Genomic DNA, 18924 nt, shown 5'->3' with positions numbered 1-18924 from the left:
GTTGAGTACTTCTCCCTTTAGAGTTCAGACCTTTGATGCTATGTTGTCGTTATGAGCAATATCCCCCCCCCCAAGTGAATGGTTTCTACAAATCGCTGTTTTCTTCAAAGGAGTCGTTCATGAAGATGACATGCGTTACATCCGTAAAGTATGGTATTGTTCAAAAGGTATTATTTTCCCAAGTTTATATGTTTCTCAAATACTTACATATGACTAAGTGATTAGCATTCACATGATATTGATAACACATAACCTAAAATTATTCATTCTTCATTTCGTGGGAAATTATTGCTGTAGTAAATTAATGTTTACATTTATTTTTTTAAAACGAATATTGACTATTAATTTTACCTGCTGTTCCTTGTGCTGTTAACCTATTTCTGTAACGGAAATTTATTTATTTTATTTATTTTTTTCTTTAGCATTAGTATTTTAAAGTAACAGATATATGACAAACCAGGCTTTGAACTCGCTGTTGCACTTTCTTTTAGAAATTACTTTTGCCAGCTCAACAAATAAATAGTTATTTCTTATTATTACAAATGAGTATTAGCTCCGTAATATATACTTTGTTAATTTCTATGTTACCTTTTATTTGACTGTAATATTTTTAAGAAATGGCTCTGTAAAATAGACAAATTCTTACAGTATTCTAACTTTTCAGGTGAAATCTTCTCCACTAAAATTCTGGCTACTAATTTAATACCTGATTATTCCTTTTAGTTCCAAGAGTTGGCAGTTTCATGAAATATTTCAGGGCTTGAATGAACAAATAAGACTTCTAATTCACTGAGTCCAAAAACAAGTCTCTAGTTACTTTGTGGCATGAAATTTCACAAGGAAAAAAATGTTATCGGCTTACATAAATTTGTATAACACATCAACGACACCAAATTTGTTCATTTAAATTTACACATTTTATTTGAATGAAATATTATTTACAAATTGTATTTAAAACTAATATACAAAAAATAAATAAATTGAAAAATACATAAAAGGTTATTCCCATTCTTGTGGAATTGCCATCATGTAGTTTTTGACAATGTGATTCTCATCTGAAAGTTTTATCATTTAGGGATCGTTGGGAATTTATTACTGTAGTAAAATTACGTCCTTTCTTTTAGGCTTGCACGGTGATCCGAATGCATTTTTGGAAATTATGGAGACAACTACCGTGTTTGAATAAAAACTTTAGTTTAATATTACTAAAATTTACAATTCGACGTTTCGACTTTTATGTCAAGGTCATCTTCTGGAGCGTACAAATATACACAAGAAACAAACTATACTACAATCAGACTGGTTCAATAAAGACACTGACCAACCACTACCACAATTGTTGGCCTGACCTCTGGTAAAAAAAAAAAATAAAATAAAAATAAATATAAAAAAATATACATCAACGCTAGAGTCCTATTATTTGTGTTGTCTACTATATACATATATTAACATCATTCCAGCCAGTTGGAGTGGAATAGTTTCTAATACTAGCGGATTGGCTAGAGTCCTGACTTATGTTGAATCTTTCATATTAGGTTGGCTGAATGTGTGCCATCCAGATCCTTGGAATTTTCATACCATCTTTATTGTTGATATTTGGGTGGTTTATCAGGATTTCGCAGGATTCTTTAAATTTTCTTTCGTACCATGTTTTTGTGTGGTGTAAGGAGCAGGTGCTTTTCCAGTTGATTTGGTGTAAGGTGTTAAGTGCATGGTCTGAGAGGCCTGCTTCACCATAATGGTTATATTTAATGTGTCTAATGTGTTCTTTCTTGCGTATAGGGATTGTCCGTCCTGTTTCACCAACTGTAAGTTACAGGTGCAGTGGATGCAATAGACTCCAGGATGTGCTAATGGAAGGAGAGGATCTTTAGAGGAGCTGAATATGGTTTTAAGTTTAGTGGGTGGTTTAAAGGTGGCATCGATGTTATAATGTTGTAGGATTCTGTTGATTTTTTCTGATAACCCTTTAATGTATGGGATGGCTATGGTTTTACTGTAATCTAGATTCGTTTTTGTTGTAGTTTTATACAGTATTTTATTGACAGTATTTTTGTTATAGCCATTATTTATGAATGTCACTAATGATTTTTAGTTCTTGTTTCAGGGCTTGCTGGTTAGAGCAAATAGTTGTGGCTCTGTTTTTAAGGGTGTTAATGTCTGCATATTTTTGTGCTGGGTGGTGGTATGAATTCGCATGTATATATTGGCCCGTGTGTATCAGTTTTCGGTAGACTGTGAAGGATAGACTGCCTGAAGGAAGACGTGTAACTAGTGTGTCTAGGAACTGGAGCGAATTTTGGTTTTCGATTTCGATGGTAAATTGTATGCGTTCGTGTTGTTTGTTTAAGTGGCTGAGGAATGTGTTTAGCATTTGTCGCCCGTGCGGCCAGATCGCGAACACGTCGTCAACGTATCTGAGCCAGGTTGTCGGTCGAAGCGTGGCGGAATCAAGAGCCCTTTGCTCAAAGGTTTCCATGTAGAAGTTCGCGATTGGGGGATAATGGTGAGCCCATGGCTGTACCTTCTTTTTGTAGGTAGAATTTGTTATGCCACACGAAGTAACCGGACTTTAGTACGTGGGCAAAGAGGGCCGTAATGTCGGGCAGAAATTTGTTCTGTAGTAGGAGAATTGTGTCATTGAAGGGGACATTAGTGAAAAGGGCAGAAACGTCAAAACTGACTAATAAGTCGTCTTTGTCGAGTGTTATGTTTTTGATTTTGTTTATAAAGTGTTGTGTGTTTTTTATGTAGGAGTGTGAGTTAAAAAATTCAAACCCCACTACGCCTGCCCCCCCAGAATATATGGGGTTCCGAAAATACACAAACAAAATGTGCCCCTTCGACCAATAGTGGAAGGAATAGACAGTCCCATTTACCACCTAGCCAAGAAATTAAAGGCAACACTCAAGGAGTTGGTAGGTCATACCCCCTCCTACATAAAAAACACACAACACTTTATAAACAAAATCAAAAACATATCACTCGACAAAGACGACTTATTAGTCAATTTTGACGTTTCTGCCCTTTTCACTAATGTCCCCTTCAATGACACAATTCTCCTACTACAGAACAAATTTCCACCCAACATTACAGCCCTCTTTGCCCACGTACTAAAGTCTGGTTACTTCGTGTGGCAAAACAAATTCTACCTACAAAAGGAAGGTACAGCCATGGGCTTACTATTATCCCCCCAATCGCAAACTTCTACATGAAAACCTTTGAGCAAAGGGCTCTTGATTCCGCCACGCTTCGACCGACAACCTGGATCAGATACGTTGACGACGTGTTCGCGATCTGGCCGCACGGGCGACAAACGCTAAACACATTCCTTAGCCACCTAAACAAACAACACGAACGCATAAAATTTACCATCGAAATCGAAAACCAAAATTCGCTCCCGTTCCTAGACACACTAGTTACACGTCTTCCTTCAGACAGTCTATCTTTCACGGTCTACCGAAAACCGACACATACGGGCCAATACATACATGCGAATTCATACCACCACCCAGCACAAAAATATGCAGTCATTAACACCCTTAAAAACAGAGCCACAACTATTTGCTCTAACCAGCAATCCCTGAAACAAGAAATAAAAATCATTAGTGACACATTCATAAATAATGGCTATAACAAAAATACTCTCAATAAAATACTCTATAAAACCACAACAAAAACGAATCTAGATTACAGTAAAACCATAGCCATCTCATACATTAAATGGTTATCAGAAAAAATCAACAGAATTCTACAACATTATAACATCCTTGCCACCTTTAAACCAACCACTAAACTTAAAACCATATTCAGCTCCTCTAAGGATCCTCTCCTTCCATTAGCACATCCTGGAGTCTATTGCATCCACTGCACCTGTAACTTACTGTTAGTGAAACAGGACGGACAATCCCTATACGCAAGAAAGAACACATTAGACACATTAAATATAACCATTATGGTGAAGCAGGCCTCTCAGACCATGCACTTAACACCTTACACCAAATCAACTGGAAAAGCACCTGCTCCTTACACCGCACAAAAACATGGTACGAAAGAAAATTTAAAGAATCCTGCGAAATCCTGATAAACCACCCAAATATCAACAATAAAGATAGTATGAAAATTCCAAGGATCTAGATGGCACACATTCAGCCAACCTAATATGAAAGATTCAACATAAGTCAGGACTCTAGCCAATCTGCTAGTATTAGAAACCATTCCACTCCAACTAGCTGGAATGATGTTAATATATGTATATCTTAGACAACACAAATAATAGGACTCTAGCGTTGATGTATATTTTTATATATATATTTTTTTTTTTAATTTTTATTTTATTTTTTTTTCACCAGAGGTCAGGCCAACATTTGTGGTAGTATTTGGTCAGTGTCTTTAACGAACCAGTCTGATTTTAGTATAGCTTGTTTCTTGTTTATATTTTTACGCTCCAGAAGATGACCTTGACATAAAAGTCGAAACGTCGAATTGTAAATTTTAGTAATATTAAATTGAAGTTTTTATTAAAACACGATAGTTGTCTCCATAATTTCCAAAAATGTAGTAAAATTAAGGGTTGCTGATTTATTTCTTTGAAACCAATACATATACTTCTGAGAATTAATAAAAGCACAGAATCTTTCATTATGTTTCCAAAAGCAGTTAAAAGTACATGTTATGTTTTCACATTTTGGGCATCCAATTTCGTTTCAATCAAGAACAGGCCTCACTATTAACCTCGTTAATGTTTTTGATTTTTTTTTTCTTTGGCAAGAAATATTTGATATTCCATGTTGATTCTCTCATCTAAATTTTTAGTTTGTCCAGAGATAGTGAACCAATTTCGCACTTCAGCTGATGGTCAAATTTTATTAACCAAAAATTCAGTTTTTTAACTCTTTCATGTAATTCTTTCCAACTATAAGGTGATTTTGTCAATGCATATCTTACAATAATTCCATGAGAAATACAAATTTCTTTAGGAAATAAATTTGAAGTCTTATTCAAAAGAAATTATCAATCAATTCTCCCAATGGTAACTGAAAATTCGTATTTTTCACTCACTGTCGATTTTTAATAAACGTTTTCCTTCATTCTTCTTCTTCTTCTTAGATTACTTCATATGGCACCACAAATAAGTAGTTATTTATTATTATTATTATTATTATTATTATTATTATTATTATTATTATTATTATTATTATTACAATATCACTGATTGTTAGCTATGATCTTATATTTTATGTTAACTTTCTGTTACAAAATTCTAAACAATTAGAACTTATCACAAAGAAACTTTCAAAGAATTTTGTGCCTCACCCATTATTTTTACATCACCAAACACAAAACACTGCAACACAAAAGAGCAGCTGCAGTGGATGAGCGATTACCTTAAATCCAAAGTCAATTGACTCTATGGTATTGTCTTATAGTACTCTTTCACATATCATGCCCTACCCTGACTGTTTCTTCAAAAATGAACCTTTTGTGCAGATGACTCGATGACATGTTTTCACATGGTGCAGGATATACTGTTGGTGTGTTTTTATCTTACTTTGTGTGGTGAAAGGTAAAATTTGTATATGTGTTATCTGGAGAGTACAAACATTTTTTTGAATAGCAAATTTTAAGAGTTAAAGTCACGTTTTGGGTTCAATATCTGCTATCTCTCTGTAAGACAACCAAATTCTAACAGTTCGGATTTTCGATTATGTGAACGAATTATTTTCAGATAACTCAAACAACCTCAATAGGTAGCATTAGACAATTTCCAGAATAATCATATTAGTTTTCAACACTTTTTTTCCCGTTCCTGGCATTAATTTCACAGTTGTGATTTTTTAAAAATAATTAAACAGAAGTGCATTAAGATATAAAGTTGTAGATTTAAATATCAAGTTCTAATCAGAATAACCGAGGAAAAATTCACTGTGGAAAAACAAAACAACAAAAGTACATATCTTTGTTCATTTTAGTTTACAAATGAACATTTTATTTTGCTGAAATCCTTTTTACAAGTATATTCACTGAAAAAAATTCGAAACATGTAATTACCTAAAAATATTTCACAATAATTAGTTTAGACTCAACATTTTCCAAAGAGTTCAATGAATAAAATTTTTGTAATTCACTGTTTCTTGGTTACATTACATCATAATTGCTGGTCACACAAAAGAGCTTTTAAATCAGATACGATGGTAACCACACTTCAATACATTTGATATTCAGCAGTCTGAAAATGAAGCCATGCCTCCCTAAATATTCTGTGTATTCTTTTGTCAGCAAACATACATAAACAGTTTTTGTAAAATTTTCGTAAATGTCCCAAAATAAGGAATCTTTATCAAATTGGATAAAATCTTGAAAGTCTAATTTTGCCATAGATGAATTTAAATTATTAGCAATACTTTTCCCCATGATACTCATAGATGGTAATTCTGTTTCCAAAAATAGTAAATGATTATCAATGTCGTACATTTTTGGTGAAAATCTCTCAGCTTCTTCAGAACTAATAGAAAACACTTTACTTCCATCAGCTCCTGTGTCATCAAGTATTAGTTCCCTATCTTGGCATTTTAGAATATAACACTCACTGAGGTCCATTTTGTAATCAACTCCTCTTGCCAAGTAGCCGAGGATATCAGACCACTTCCTGAGTAACTTTTCCCTAGTGTTCCTGGAGAAATACATCACAATGTACGTGTCTTCTAAAATAACAATCAGTTTCCATCCATTTAGAGCTATGTGAAGAGTTTTGTCTCGTGCTATGTTCCTGAAGAAAGAAATTTTCAAGGTCTTTTGTGGCATCACTAAAAGATATCCACAAAAGTTGAGCTCACTCATCTCCACTAAGCTGAGCAGACATCTTCTGTATGAGAGGGGGGGAGATTAGGGGTGATGGGGTCAGGTGTGGAGCATTGCAATGAAGAGCTCTGTCACCCACTTGACAACCTTTACACTTCCACCACCTAATGCTATTTTTGTTTTCCCATCCCAACAATTTCCTACTTATGAGTGAGAGAAATAGTCACATGGTCTAACATCAAAAACACCTTTTGAGGATAAAATACTTAACATAATAAGGACAAATAATATGGAATACCCTTTGAGCCACAGAGATAAGATTTGCCCTATGATGTCTGAAAGTAAGATAATCTCACATCAACATCATATCCAACAGCATGTAGAAACATGTCCATGAATCATTTGCATGAAAGTTTCTTTTTGTGAAGGAAAGGTCAGAGTTAAGGGTCAGGTAAACAGTACTATAAGGAAAAACAAACAAGTCAAGTGTCTTTGCAGTTATGGCAATTTGTTCATCCCATGCAGCTATCATGTTGTGTTGTGGTGATTGGTATCCAGGAAAGTAAAGTAAAATAATGGTCACAAAATTCATTGAAATTTTCTTTCTTCAGGAAAATGGCACGGGCAAAACTCTTCACATAGCTCTAAAAGGATGGAAACCGATTATTATTTTAGAAGACACATACATTGTGATGTATTTATCCATGATCACTTTGGAAACATTATGCAGGAAGTGGTCTGATATCCTTGGCTAGCAAAAAAGAGTTGACTAAGACATGGAACTCAGTGAGTGTTATATTCTGAAATGCCAAGTTGGGGAACTAATATTTGATGATACAGGAGCTGATGAAAGTAAAGTTTTTTCTATTAGTTTTGAGAAGCTGAGAGATTTTCACCAAACATTTATGACATTGATAATCATTTACTATTTTTGGAAACTGAATTACCATCTATTCGTATCATGAGGAAAATTATCACTAATCATTTAAATTCATCTATGGTAAAATTAGACTTTCAAGATTTTATCCAATTCGATAAAGATTCCTGATTTTGGGATATTTACGAACATTTTAAAAAAACTGTTTGTGTATATTTGCTGACAAAAGAATATACAGAATATTTACGGAGGCATGGCTTCATTTTCAGACTGACTGAATATCAAATATATGGAAATGTGGTTACCATCGTATCTGATTTAAAAGCTCTTTTGCATGACCAGCAATTTTGATGTAATGTAACCAAGAAACAGTGAGTTACAAAAATTTTATTCATTGAACTCTTTGGAAAATGTTGAGTCTAAACTAATTATTGTGAAATATTTTTAAGTAATTACATGTTTCGAATTTTTCTCAGTGAATATACTTGTAAAAAGCATTTCAGCAAATAAAATATTCATTTGTAAACTAAAATGAACAAAGATATGTACTTTTGTTGTTTTGTTTTTCCACAGTGAATTTTTCCTCGGTTATTCTGATTAGAACTTGATATTTAAATCTACAACTTTATATCTTAATGCACTTCTGTTTAATTATTTTAAAAAAATCACAACTGTGAAATTAATGCCAGGAACGAAAAAAAAGTGTTGAAAACTAATATGATTATTTTGGAAATTGTCTAATGCTACCTATTGAGATTGTTTGAGTTATCTGAAAATAATTCGTTCACATAATCGAAAATCCGAACTGTTAGAATTTGGTTGTTTTACAGAGAGATAGCAGATATTGAACCCAAAACGTGACTTTAACTCTTAAAATTTGCTATTCAAAAAATGTTTGTACTCTCCAGATAACACATGTGAAAAGTTCTGATTGTTTAGAATTTTTAACAGAAAGTTGACATAAAATATATGATCAGAGCTAATAATCAGTTAAATAATAATAATAATAATAATAATAATAATAATAAATAACTATTTATTTATGGATCCATATGAAGTAATGTAAGAAGAAGAAGAAGAATTAAGGAAAACGTTTATTAAAAATCGACAGTGGGTGAAAAATATGAATTGTCAGTTACCATTGGGGTAATTGATTGTGAAATTCTTTTGAATAAGTCTTCAAATTTATTTCCTAAAGAAATTTGTATTTCTCATGGAATTATTGTATGATATGCATTGACAAATCACCTTGTAGTTAGAAAGAATTACCTGATAGAGTTAAAAACAGAATTCTTGGTTAATAAAATAGAACAATCAGCTGAAGTGGGAAATTGGTTCACTATCACTGGACAAACTAAGAAATTGGATGATAGAATCAACATGTAAATTTCAAATATTTCTCACCAAAGGAAGAGAAAGCTCAAAAATATTAAGTAGGTTAATAGTGAGGCCTGTTCTTGATTTAAATGAAATTGGATGCTCAAAACGTGAAAACATAATGTGTACTTTTAAATGCTTTTTGAAACATAACGAAAGATTCTGTGCTTTTATTAATGCTCAGAAGTATATGAATTGGTTTCAAAAAAATAAATCAGCAACCCTTAATTTTACTACAGTAATAAATTCCCAACGATTACCAAATGCAAAATTAACTTTTAGATGACAGTCACATTGACAAAAACCACATGATGGCAATTCCACAAGCATGGGAAGAACCTTTGATGTATTTTTCAATTTATTCAAATATTTATTTTCTGTATGTTAGATTCAGTAAATACAATTTGTAAATAATATTTTATTCAAATAAGATGTGTAAATTTAAAGGAACACATTCTGTGTCGTTGATGTGGTATACAAATTCAAGTAAGCCGATAACATTTTTTCCTTGTGAAATTTCATGCCACATTGTAACCAGAGGCTTATTTTTTGATTCAGTGAATTAAAAGTCTTATTTGTTCATGCAAGCCCTCAAATATTTCATGAAACTGTCAACTCTTCGATCCAAAAGGAATAGTCGGGTATTAAATTAATAGCAAGAATTTTAGTGTAGAAAATTTTACCTGAAAAGTTAGAATACTGTAAGAATTTGGCTATTTTACAGAGCCATTTTTTAATAATATTACAGTCAAATAAAAGGTAACATAGAAATTAACAAAGTATATATTACAGAGCTAATATTCATTTGTAAAAATAAGAAATAACTATTTATTTGTTGTGCTGGCAAAAGAAATTTCTAAAAGATAATGCAATGACGAGTTCAAAACCTGCTTTGTTGCATATCTGTTACTTTAAATTACTAATGCTAAAGAAAAAAATGAAAAAAAAATAAATTTCAGTTACAGAAATAGATTAAGTGCACAAGGAATTGCAGGTAAAATTAATAGTCAATTTTGGTTTTTAAAAAATAAATATAAGCATTAATTTACTACAGCAATGATTTCCCATGGGAACGAAGAAAAATAATTTTCGGTATGTGTCATCAGAATCAGTGAATGCTAATCATTTAGTCATATGTAAGTATTTGAGAAACATCAAAACTTGGGAAAATGATACCTTTTCAACAATACCACAATTCACGGACGTGACTCATGTCATCTTCATGAAAGATCCCTTTGAAGAAAACCGCGATTTGTAGAAACCATTCACTCGGGGGGATATTGCTCATGACGATAACATAGCATCTATGGGCTGAAATCTAAAGGAAGAAGTACTCAACTATTTCAGGTTACAGTATTTACCGAAATTTCGTTCTTTGAGGTTTTTTGTTTGTGTTGTGGTGTGGATATAAAATTCAACTATTTTGGAACATATTTTTTTGGAATATTTGTATTTAGAAGAGCCATTCTGCAAAACTGTAAGTAATTTAAATTATCATTAGAATTTCTAGAATACATAAATTTTTATTTCATTTTATTTTATTTATTTTAATTAATTTATTTTAAAATGCCATAGAGACACAAGCATATAATTAAATTATTCAGAAAATCTCGAAACACTCTCGCCATGTAAACTTAAAACAACAAACAGTGCCGTTGATGTGTTATGTATATTTAACTAAGATCAGTTTTGAAATCACCGTGAATTCACACGAGATTTGTTTATTTATTTATTTATTGAACTTTAAGATCTTAATTTACACAAATCAAAATATTCAGATGAATTATGAATAAAAAATGAATTTGAATTAGAATATGAATTTAGAAGAAAATACGGATGCGTTATGGAAAAAAAATTGTGTGTTTGACGGATACCAATATATAATTAAATTAATCAGAAAAGCTCGAAACACTGTCACCACAAGATTCTACTCTACTGTAAGAATTCCCCCTTTAACAGTAAAGAAATACCCAAACATTTATTGGAAAATTAGTACAGCCATCTATAGAAGAAGAATATGTATGTTTGAGTGACATTAGCATATAATTAAGTTATTCAGAAAAAAACTTAAACATGACCACCATCACGACTCTACTCTACTCTAAGAATTCCCAGCCTTTAACAGGAAAGAAATAGAAATACCAAATAATGTATTGGAAATTAGTATATACATGTATAGACAACCAAACAAAACATGACGACAATGATGGATGTGTGTCACCCTGGGAAAATTTTAAGATATCTTCTCTCAAAAACACTGCCCACAATTCCATAGCCAAACCAAAATACCATGTGATATCACAGAGAGACATATGTTTCCCAGAAATTTCCAAATACATAACGTCACGATTCTTATCTCTAATTATCACCCACAAGGCAATAAAAGAACCAAAAACACCACATGATGTCCCAGACAGACAAGGGCCCAGCAAAATTCCAAACATTCCAAAATCTATAATAAAAAACATCCACGTCAAGATTCCTTATCTTATCTTGATCTTGATCTGGTCAGAAGTGTCCCACCAATCACGACACGATTCCTTATACACTAATATATATCCCTTTCCATTCAAAACACGTCACTTATTTACAACTAACAAATGATGTGACTTATTGACAATTAACAAATCACGTCACTTATCTACATCTCATAACAACACCCACCGATCTCATGATTCCTTATCTTATCTTGATCTTGATCTTGTTCAGAGTGTCCGACCAATCACAACACGAATTCTTATCTCTACCATCATCCATAATTCCATATGCGAACAAAACAAGTAACATGAAGTCACACACATATATGCCCCATGGAAATTCCAAGCATTCCAATCTCATGATGTCACGCCCACAATGACGTCATTTTCTTATCAACCAATGCGTCATGAAAAATACCTTATGTAGTAGTGAAGGTATTTTCCATGCAATGCCTTATTTTTCCATCTTTCAGTTCTTACTTTTACTTGGTTGGTTTTGTATTCCAATTTTGTCTCCATGGGTTTAAATAAACCCTCTTTCCTTACCTCAATCAGAATTTTTTCCATTGTTTGCTGCAGATAATCATTCAAATTTAGTTTTCTTCTTCAATAACTTGCTTTGCTTATAATAATCCTCTACCTCCTTTTTTGCATAGATAGATAGAGCTTATCAATATCACTGCGAGGATTGAGGGCATGGTGCATTGTCATTAATTTTCGTGTTTTTCGGTCTAAATCTTACACCTCTAGCTGGGTCCATTCGACAATGCCTGCTGAATTTCTCAGAACAGACATCTCCCAGGTATTAATTGATTTTATCAAATTTCCAGCATTAAGCATTGACTTAAGGAGATTTCTTAGTCGTCTTATATATTCTTCTCTAGTTCTTTTGCAGAATATCTGATGCTTTTAAAATCCTCAAATATTTGTAGCTCTCTTCGAAATTTTATTGCCTCGATTATTTCACCATTGAGCGGCTCGATTTCGTTCAGATCTTCAAACTTTCCTCTTGTTATTCCAGCAATTGCACATTTGTGTAAGCCAAAATCCATTGATATATCTTGACTGAATATGTGCACAGTATTAAGCAACGATCTGAGTTCATTCTCTGATTATGCATAGAACTTCAGATCGTCCATGTATAAAACGTGAGATATCTTTTCACTATTTTGCTCAGTTTGATAACTATGAACAGTTTTATTTAAAATTATAGTTAAGGGGATAAATGACAAGATAAACAATAGAGGAGATAATGAGTCTCCTTAAATGATACCCCTTTTTATGTTTATCTCTTCAATTTCTTCTCTATTCAGAACCAACGTTGTTTTCCAGTTTTTCATGCTGGATTGCAAAAATGTTTATACGTTTTCGCTAATACCGAATAGTTTTGTGCATTTTAAAATCCAACTATGACGCATCGAATCAAACGCTTTTTTATAATCTATCCAAGACATATTGAGGTTGGATTTTCAATGTTTGCAATTTTTCAGAATCATTTTATCAATCAGCAATTGCTCTATTGTGCCTCTTGAATTTTTGCTATTACCTATTTGTTCAATTGGGAAAATAGAATTTGCTTCAAGATAGCTGTATATTTTATCAGCTAGCATTCTTGTGATTAGCTCAATAGTTGTTGGCAGGCAGGTTATTGGTCGAAAGTTTTCTGGGTTTGGACCTTTTTCTTTACCCTTTATTATCAAAAACGTTTTCCCTGCTGTGAGACACTCTTCTTTGCTTTTTCCTTCTAAAATATCATAAAATTGGTTAGCAAGTCTTTCGTGTAAGCCTGTTAGATATGTCAACCAGTAACCATTTAATTCATCCTTCCCGTATGTTGACCAGTTTTTTATATTTTTAGCTTGCTCTTGAACCATTTCAGTTGTTTATATTTTTAGCTTGCTTTTGAACCATTTCAGTTGTTATTTTCAATTGGTTCATTTTTCGTTCTTGAGATTCGTTCGTAATTTGTTCAATCCACTTTGCATTGTTATTGTCTTATCTTGATCTTGATCTTGTTCAGAGATCCTCTTAGGATTGTCCCATAGGTTTTTCTAAAATTTAAGTATATTTTCTTTGTCTCTGGTATTTTTTATTTTCTTTAAGATTATCATTCCTGCAGCAATCAATTTTCTTGTAAAACTGGTGCTGATTTGCGCTGAACATAGAATTTTGCTTGTACTGTTCAATGCGTGCACTGTATCTTCTTATTTTAGCTGCAACTGCAAGTATGTTTTGCTTCACTTCCTCTAATATTTCATCAATAGGTCCTGTTCCAGTATTATATCTCTTTATGAGGTTATTTCGGATTTTCAGCTTCTTTTTCTTAAGGCTTTTCAAATTGCTCACGTTTGTTCTGAGTTTAAGAATTTTATTCTCCAGTCGATGCTTCCATTTTGGTTCCTGAGCCTTACTGCTTCTGGGTTCACTAATCTTATATCCTAATTCAGATGTTACGACGTAGCCTATTCAGTATATAAGTTGATTCGTTTGCCCAATAGTTCCAGTAGGAATAGCTCTTGCCGCTTTATTGGCCTCTTGTAGGAGTTTCTTCAGTTTTTGTTGAGGTACTTGTCTCAGTACTGGAAGCCTAACTCGTTCCTGGTTGCTGTTCATTTGCTCGATAATTTTTCTTGCGAGTTCTTGTTCCTTATCTGATAGCTTCCTTTAAACTGTTTGTATATTGTCAAGATTTTCAGCATTCTGCACGTTGGAATCTGCTTTTGCTCCATTTATATTCTTGGTCACTTCAGGGTCAATACAGTCTCCTTTTACAGCTTCAGGTTTCAGTGCTACCAGCTCAAGTTCACTAAATATCTAATTTTGTTCTCTAATTTTTTAATTTTGTTCTTTGAGGATCCGCGTGCTGAAATCTCTCTCCAAATAATACCATTTATATATATATATACATAATATTTTTACTTATCCTTATGGAATGAATATTTGTAGTGAACTGAAAATATAATAATAACACATAATCGTATATTTATAAATATTTTTATTTACAAATATGATTATTATTATTAAATGTCCGTGTAGATGATATTAATAAGGTTATAATGATATTCAATAAAATATTGTTCTTCGCTCACCTGACAAAGTTTTGAACTCCTCTAAGGCCTTTCAAGAACTTGGAATTTTTCATCAGAAAACGCAGTATAGGCTTTGAATATGGTAAAAATGTGGGTATGTCGAAGGAACTAACGACATCGTTGAATAAATTAAGATTATTATTTAATTTTGTTCTTTGAGGATCCCCATGTTGAAATCTCTCTCCAAATACCATTGATACGATGTTATTTGATACGCTAGAAAGGAGTATATCATGTAAATCATCGCAATCCTCAACATCTTTAAGGAAATCCCATATTTCCTCCTGAAAGTTAGGGTAATTAGAATAATAGTTAGCGATTTTCTCAAAAATAATAAATAAAAATAAAAGAATATAAAACATTTCAAGATCAGATCAGTGACATGTATCTATTCTAAACTAAAATTCTCATACATAATAAGACGTAACTGCGATTATCAATTTGCTTATATTTTCTTTCAATATTTTATCAAAAGGCAGATTATTATTCATATACAACATATACCTACATTCATCAATGCTTCTGTAAACACACACACACACACACAGTGTTCGAATCATTCGTAATATCAGAGAATATCAATTTTTAATCTTCATCATACGTGAAGCATAATTCAATAGAAGATATTTACTCCTCACATTTCGTGATATTTTTCAACAGAAAAGTAGTAAATATTTTAATTAAATGTCATACAAACTGAACACTGTATCCTGTAATGTTGAAATATATGATTTTCATGTTAATCGGGTGATAACATTTACCCAGATATCAGGTACGACATAGAGTTTGTAATTTTGTGGTTTATCGATCTCAGAATGTTTCTCTCACTCTCGCTATTTTCTATTTTGTATTACACTCTTCACAGTTTAGAAAGACGAATTTAAAATGTAAATTTTGAGAGTACTGATATTCGAACAGTGGACAGACAACTCTAGCATGAATTCCAAACTTTTCACCTTTCACCGAAATAGGAGAAGCCTATTTGAGTAAAAGTTGAAAGAAGAAGCCTAAAGCAACACTGGCGTAGATTGATAATACTGTTCAACGACACTTTGAAAACTGTAGATGCACTAATCCTAGAATTTGCTATAAGGTATGCATATAGCAATTAGAAGGCTTCTGCGTACTGCATTAGACGTTATTAGTCCTACATCCTGTAAAACAAAAAAAAAACAAAAAGTAAAGAAAAAAGAAGAGGTGGAATTATGGCATTCATCATGGAAGAGATCAGATCGAAGAAAAAACTTGTACTTTTCGAATATGCACATATACTCATTTTGGGACTCAGAAACAAATGATAGTAGTAGCCACAAATATCTGATAAACATATCCCATAGAACTGCATCCGCACGCTTCATTCACAAAAACTGGAAATATAGCTAAGGGACATCATTATCCCCGCAATATATCGGCACATCCTGATTAGAAATATTTAATATAATAACATATCCTTAAAGGCGTCTCTTCAACCATTAACACATTCTAATATACTAAATGACATTTGAATCAGTTTAGTAAAGGGCCTTATCATAAATTTAACAAAACCAAACAAGAAAGCCACAAATCTTAAATCATAAACCAAGAAGAGAAGATTAAGAGATTCTGTAACACAACCATGCATCGCTCGTATATTATATCTTTATCGAAGGTCTAATGAACGCATATACCTGTTCAGCAATTAACCCCACAATTGCTGATCACTGTCTCATCCCAGCTTCATTCCAATATGCCACTATTTTTTTCCACTACTATAAAACTCAACCAGACAAATCCGACTCCACTATCATAGTAAAGTGTAAGGCTTACCATCTTCTTGCAAAAACACAACCTAGAACAGCTATCTTAAAATAAATAATCCCCTTTTGCAAGACCTTCCTATACCTATTTATAGAAATGTATAAAAATCAACAAAATTATATTCATAATTTTGTTCATAAAATTAGTTCATAAAATGAATGCCAAACAGGGAACTCCTTGGATAAACGGAGGCATTATAAGCAATATATGTGGTAGAATCAACGAAAAATTACTAAAAATTAGCCACCCATCTTATTCACCCGACTCAGCTATAAATATTATACATATTCACTAGCAACTAAATAACAACAAATATTCTTATAACAAAAAGACATTATTTCCTTCACAAACTGACACAGAAGAGTGCCTTGTGCATAGCAAACATCAGCTTAAATGTATGAAGATGGACACTTCGCTGTATGATTTTATGTCGAAATGCTTTGTTCGGGGGATGCAAGAATAGGAACTAGCAGAATTCTTACTATACCTTCCAGAACTGCATACCATAAATAAAAAAGATTATGATTATCTTCGAAACTTTTCCATCAATAATCAAATTTAAACTATTGTTATCATCCCATAATTCAACTCGAGTTACAACATGAGCTCTCATAATTGAAACCAGTGGTCGTACCATTAATAGAAAAAATAATACTTATAGAACGTTTCCGTTGAATAAATAAAGAAGTATGCTTCTGAAACTTGGACCATGATTCCGACATAGGTATTATTCTACAACAAATCAAGCATACCAAATTTTATGCATCTTTATCATAATATTCATCTGAATAATAAGGAATGAATTATATGTCTGCGATTAGTGATAAACAAGTAAGTAAATCATATTTGAAACATGCCCCTTGCATTGTTACTCTTTATTCAGATAAAACGAGCTCCTGTTATCGTTATCAGCTTATCGCCAGGGTCAGTCATACATACACTACTTTTCTATCAAAATGTACGATAAAGCTATGTAAAAAGTATAGAATTTTTTTTTCTGTGAACCTTCTCCGTCGGGAATCTGTATTTATTTAAAAAAGTGTATGTTCTCTATCCACAGAAGATTAAGAAGTTTAACATTTTTTTATTTGCAACAATGCTTCGGAAACATTTAACCAAGGAATACTACTGTTAAAACTATCTCCAGCGTAACCGCTCTCCATCCAAAAGGCTGCGTGTTCGAATCCCTCCATGGGCATGGATGGTTGTGATTGTCTGTGAAAATACTAGTGTGGTGATGGGCGGTAGATGGCGTTGGTGTAGATGATGATGATGATGATGGTAGTTACGGTTCGTTGTAGTTGGTGGATTCAATGGTGGAGATGGAGAGTTGTAGAGTAGGTGCCCTCCCTTGATGAGTCCTTGGACTCCTTGGAGGTGCCATGTAATAATAACAATAATAATACTCACTCAGAATAAGAGGAATTGTTAGAAGAATGTTATATTTATCAATTTACTCTTAGCCAAATAGAGCGATTTTCATATCGGCAACTTTAAAAATAATTAAAAACGATTTTTCATCATGCAGGCATGAAACTGAAAACAAAGAGAAAATAAGAACAAACAAACTTGTATGTGTATATATAGTAACGACAAAATACAATGCAAATAACCGATGATCGTAGGTATTTATTTGCCGAACCAGCTAATTCACCTAGAGATTCTTATTTTCCAAAAAATTTCACTCAGAAAAAAAAATAACTGACACTTTCATTGTGATTTAAAATATGTACTTTACCTTTATATGATCTTCCATTTGGCCTTTGCCGAAGCCTAAGTCCCTTAATATATGCAGGGAAAATCTCCTTTGCTGCTGCCATTCCGAACCATTTACAGAAACGAGACCTAAGTAAAAAAATATCCTGTGACAGTTATTCAAGATAGAAATATAACAAGTGTTAGAAAAATATAGAGATTAATTCAAGTTAGAGAGAGAGAGAGAGAGAGAGAGAGACATACAACTCCACAAAATTGTTGTGTTTCGTAAAAAATCCTCTCCGGACTTCATTTCAAAAATAAATGATTAACATGCACCATCTCCTGCAATTATAATATAAGTCTTAGAAAGGGATTTTAAATTTCTCTGTTTCAGTAGAAGATTGAAAACCTTGTTACAAATTCCACAAAGTTTCTTAAGTATTTGGAGAAAATTATCATAAATCCTATGGTACTGAATATAGCTATTTTGCCCTTTTATTGGTTCTACATTCAGTTATGATAGACATAACTACAAACTCGCTTCAAGCCAGGGAATTCTAACGAATGCGGTAATAACAGTCGAATATATGATCTCCTGTGTAGAGTGCATTACTGTTAAATACCGTAATTCAAGTAAACTCCGAAGCTGTAGATTATATGCCCATAGGACTTTTGGTAATTTCGAATATTTGTAGCTAATTTCTATATCTAGTTATAAAACATAAGTGAATTCCTAATATTTTCTGTTTCAATACTAAAACCATTTTGTTTATGGAATGCAAATGTATCAGACCTTATTTAGCAAGAT

The 18924-nt window shown here is 32.6% G+C and overlaps 1 protein-coding gene and 1 long non-coding RNA gene across 2 annotated transcripts in view; one reads left to right on the top strand and one right to left on the bottom strand.

The window, feature by feature from the left end:
• LOC150101498 (uncharacterized) overlaps window positions 1-18924 on the top strand; it is a 110679-nt gene that overhangs the window by 31312 nt on the left and 60443 nt on the right. The gene's annotated exons all lie outside the window — the stretch shown is intronic.
• The window catches only part of LOC150101500 (cytochrome P450 2J2-like), a 44547-nt gene that overhangs the window by 15226 nt on the left and 10397 nt on the right, over window positions 1-18924 (bottom strand). Inside the window, exons 3-4 of the mRNA XM_090400736.1 lie at window positions 18157-18263; window positions 14622-14905 (exon numbers count right to left, since the gene is read on the bottom strand). Of these exons, the coding sequence (XP_090256862.1) occupies window positions 14622-14905; window positions 18157-18263 (391 nt within the window). The remainder of the gene's footprint in view (window positions 1-14621; window positions 14906-18156; window positions 18264-18924) is intronic.

The sequence above is a fragment of the Typopeltis vanoorti genome, chromosome 11, assembly GCF_054136105.1.
Source record: "Typopeltis vanoorti isolate ZY-2024b chromosome 11, IOZ_Tvanoo_1.0, whole genome shotgun sequence".
In the NCBI taxonomy this organism is placed as follows: Eukaryota; Metazoa; Arthropoda; class Arachnida; order Uropygi; family Thelyphonidae; genus Typopeltis; species Typopeltis vanoorti.
This window is presented reverse-complemented; position numbering and strand designations above follow the sequence as displayed.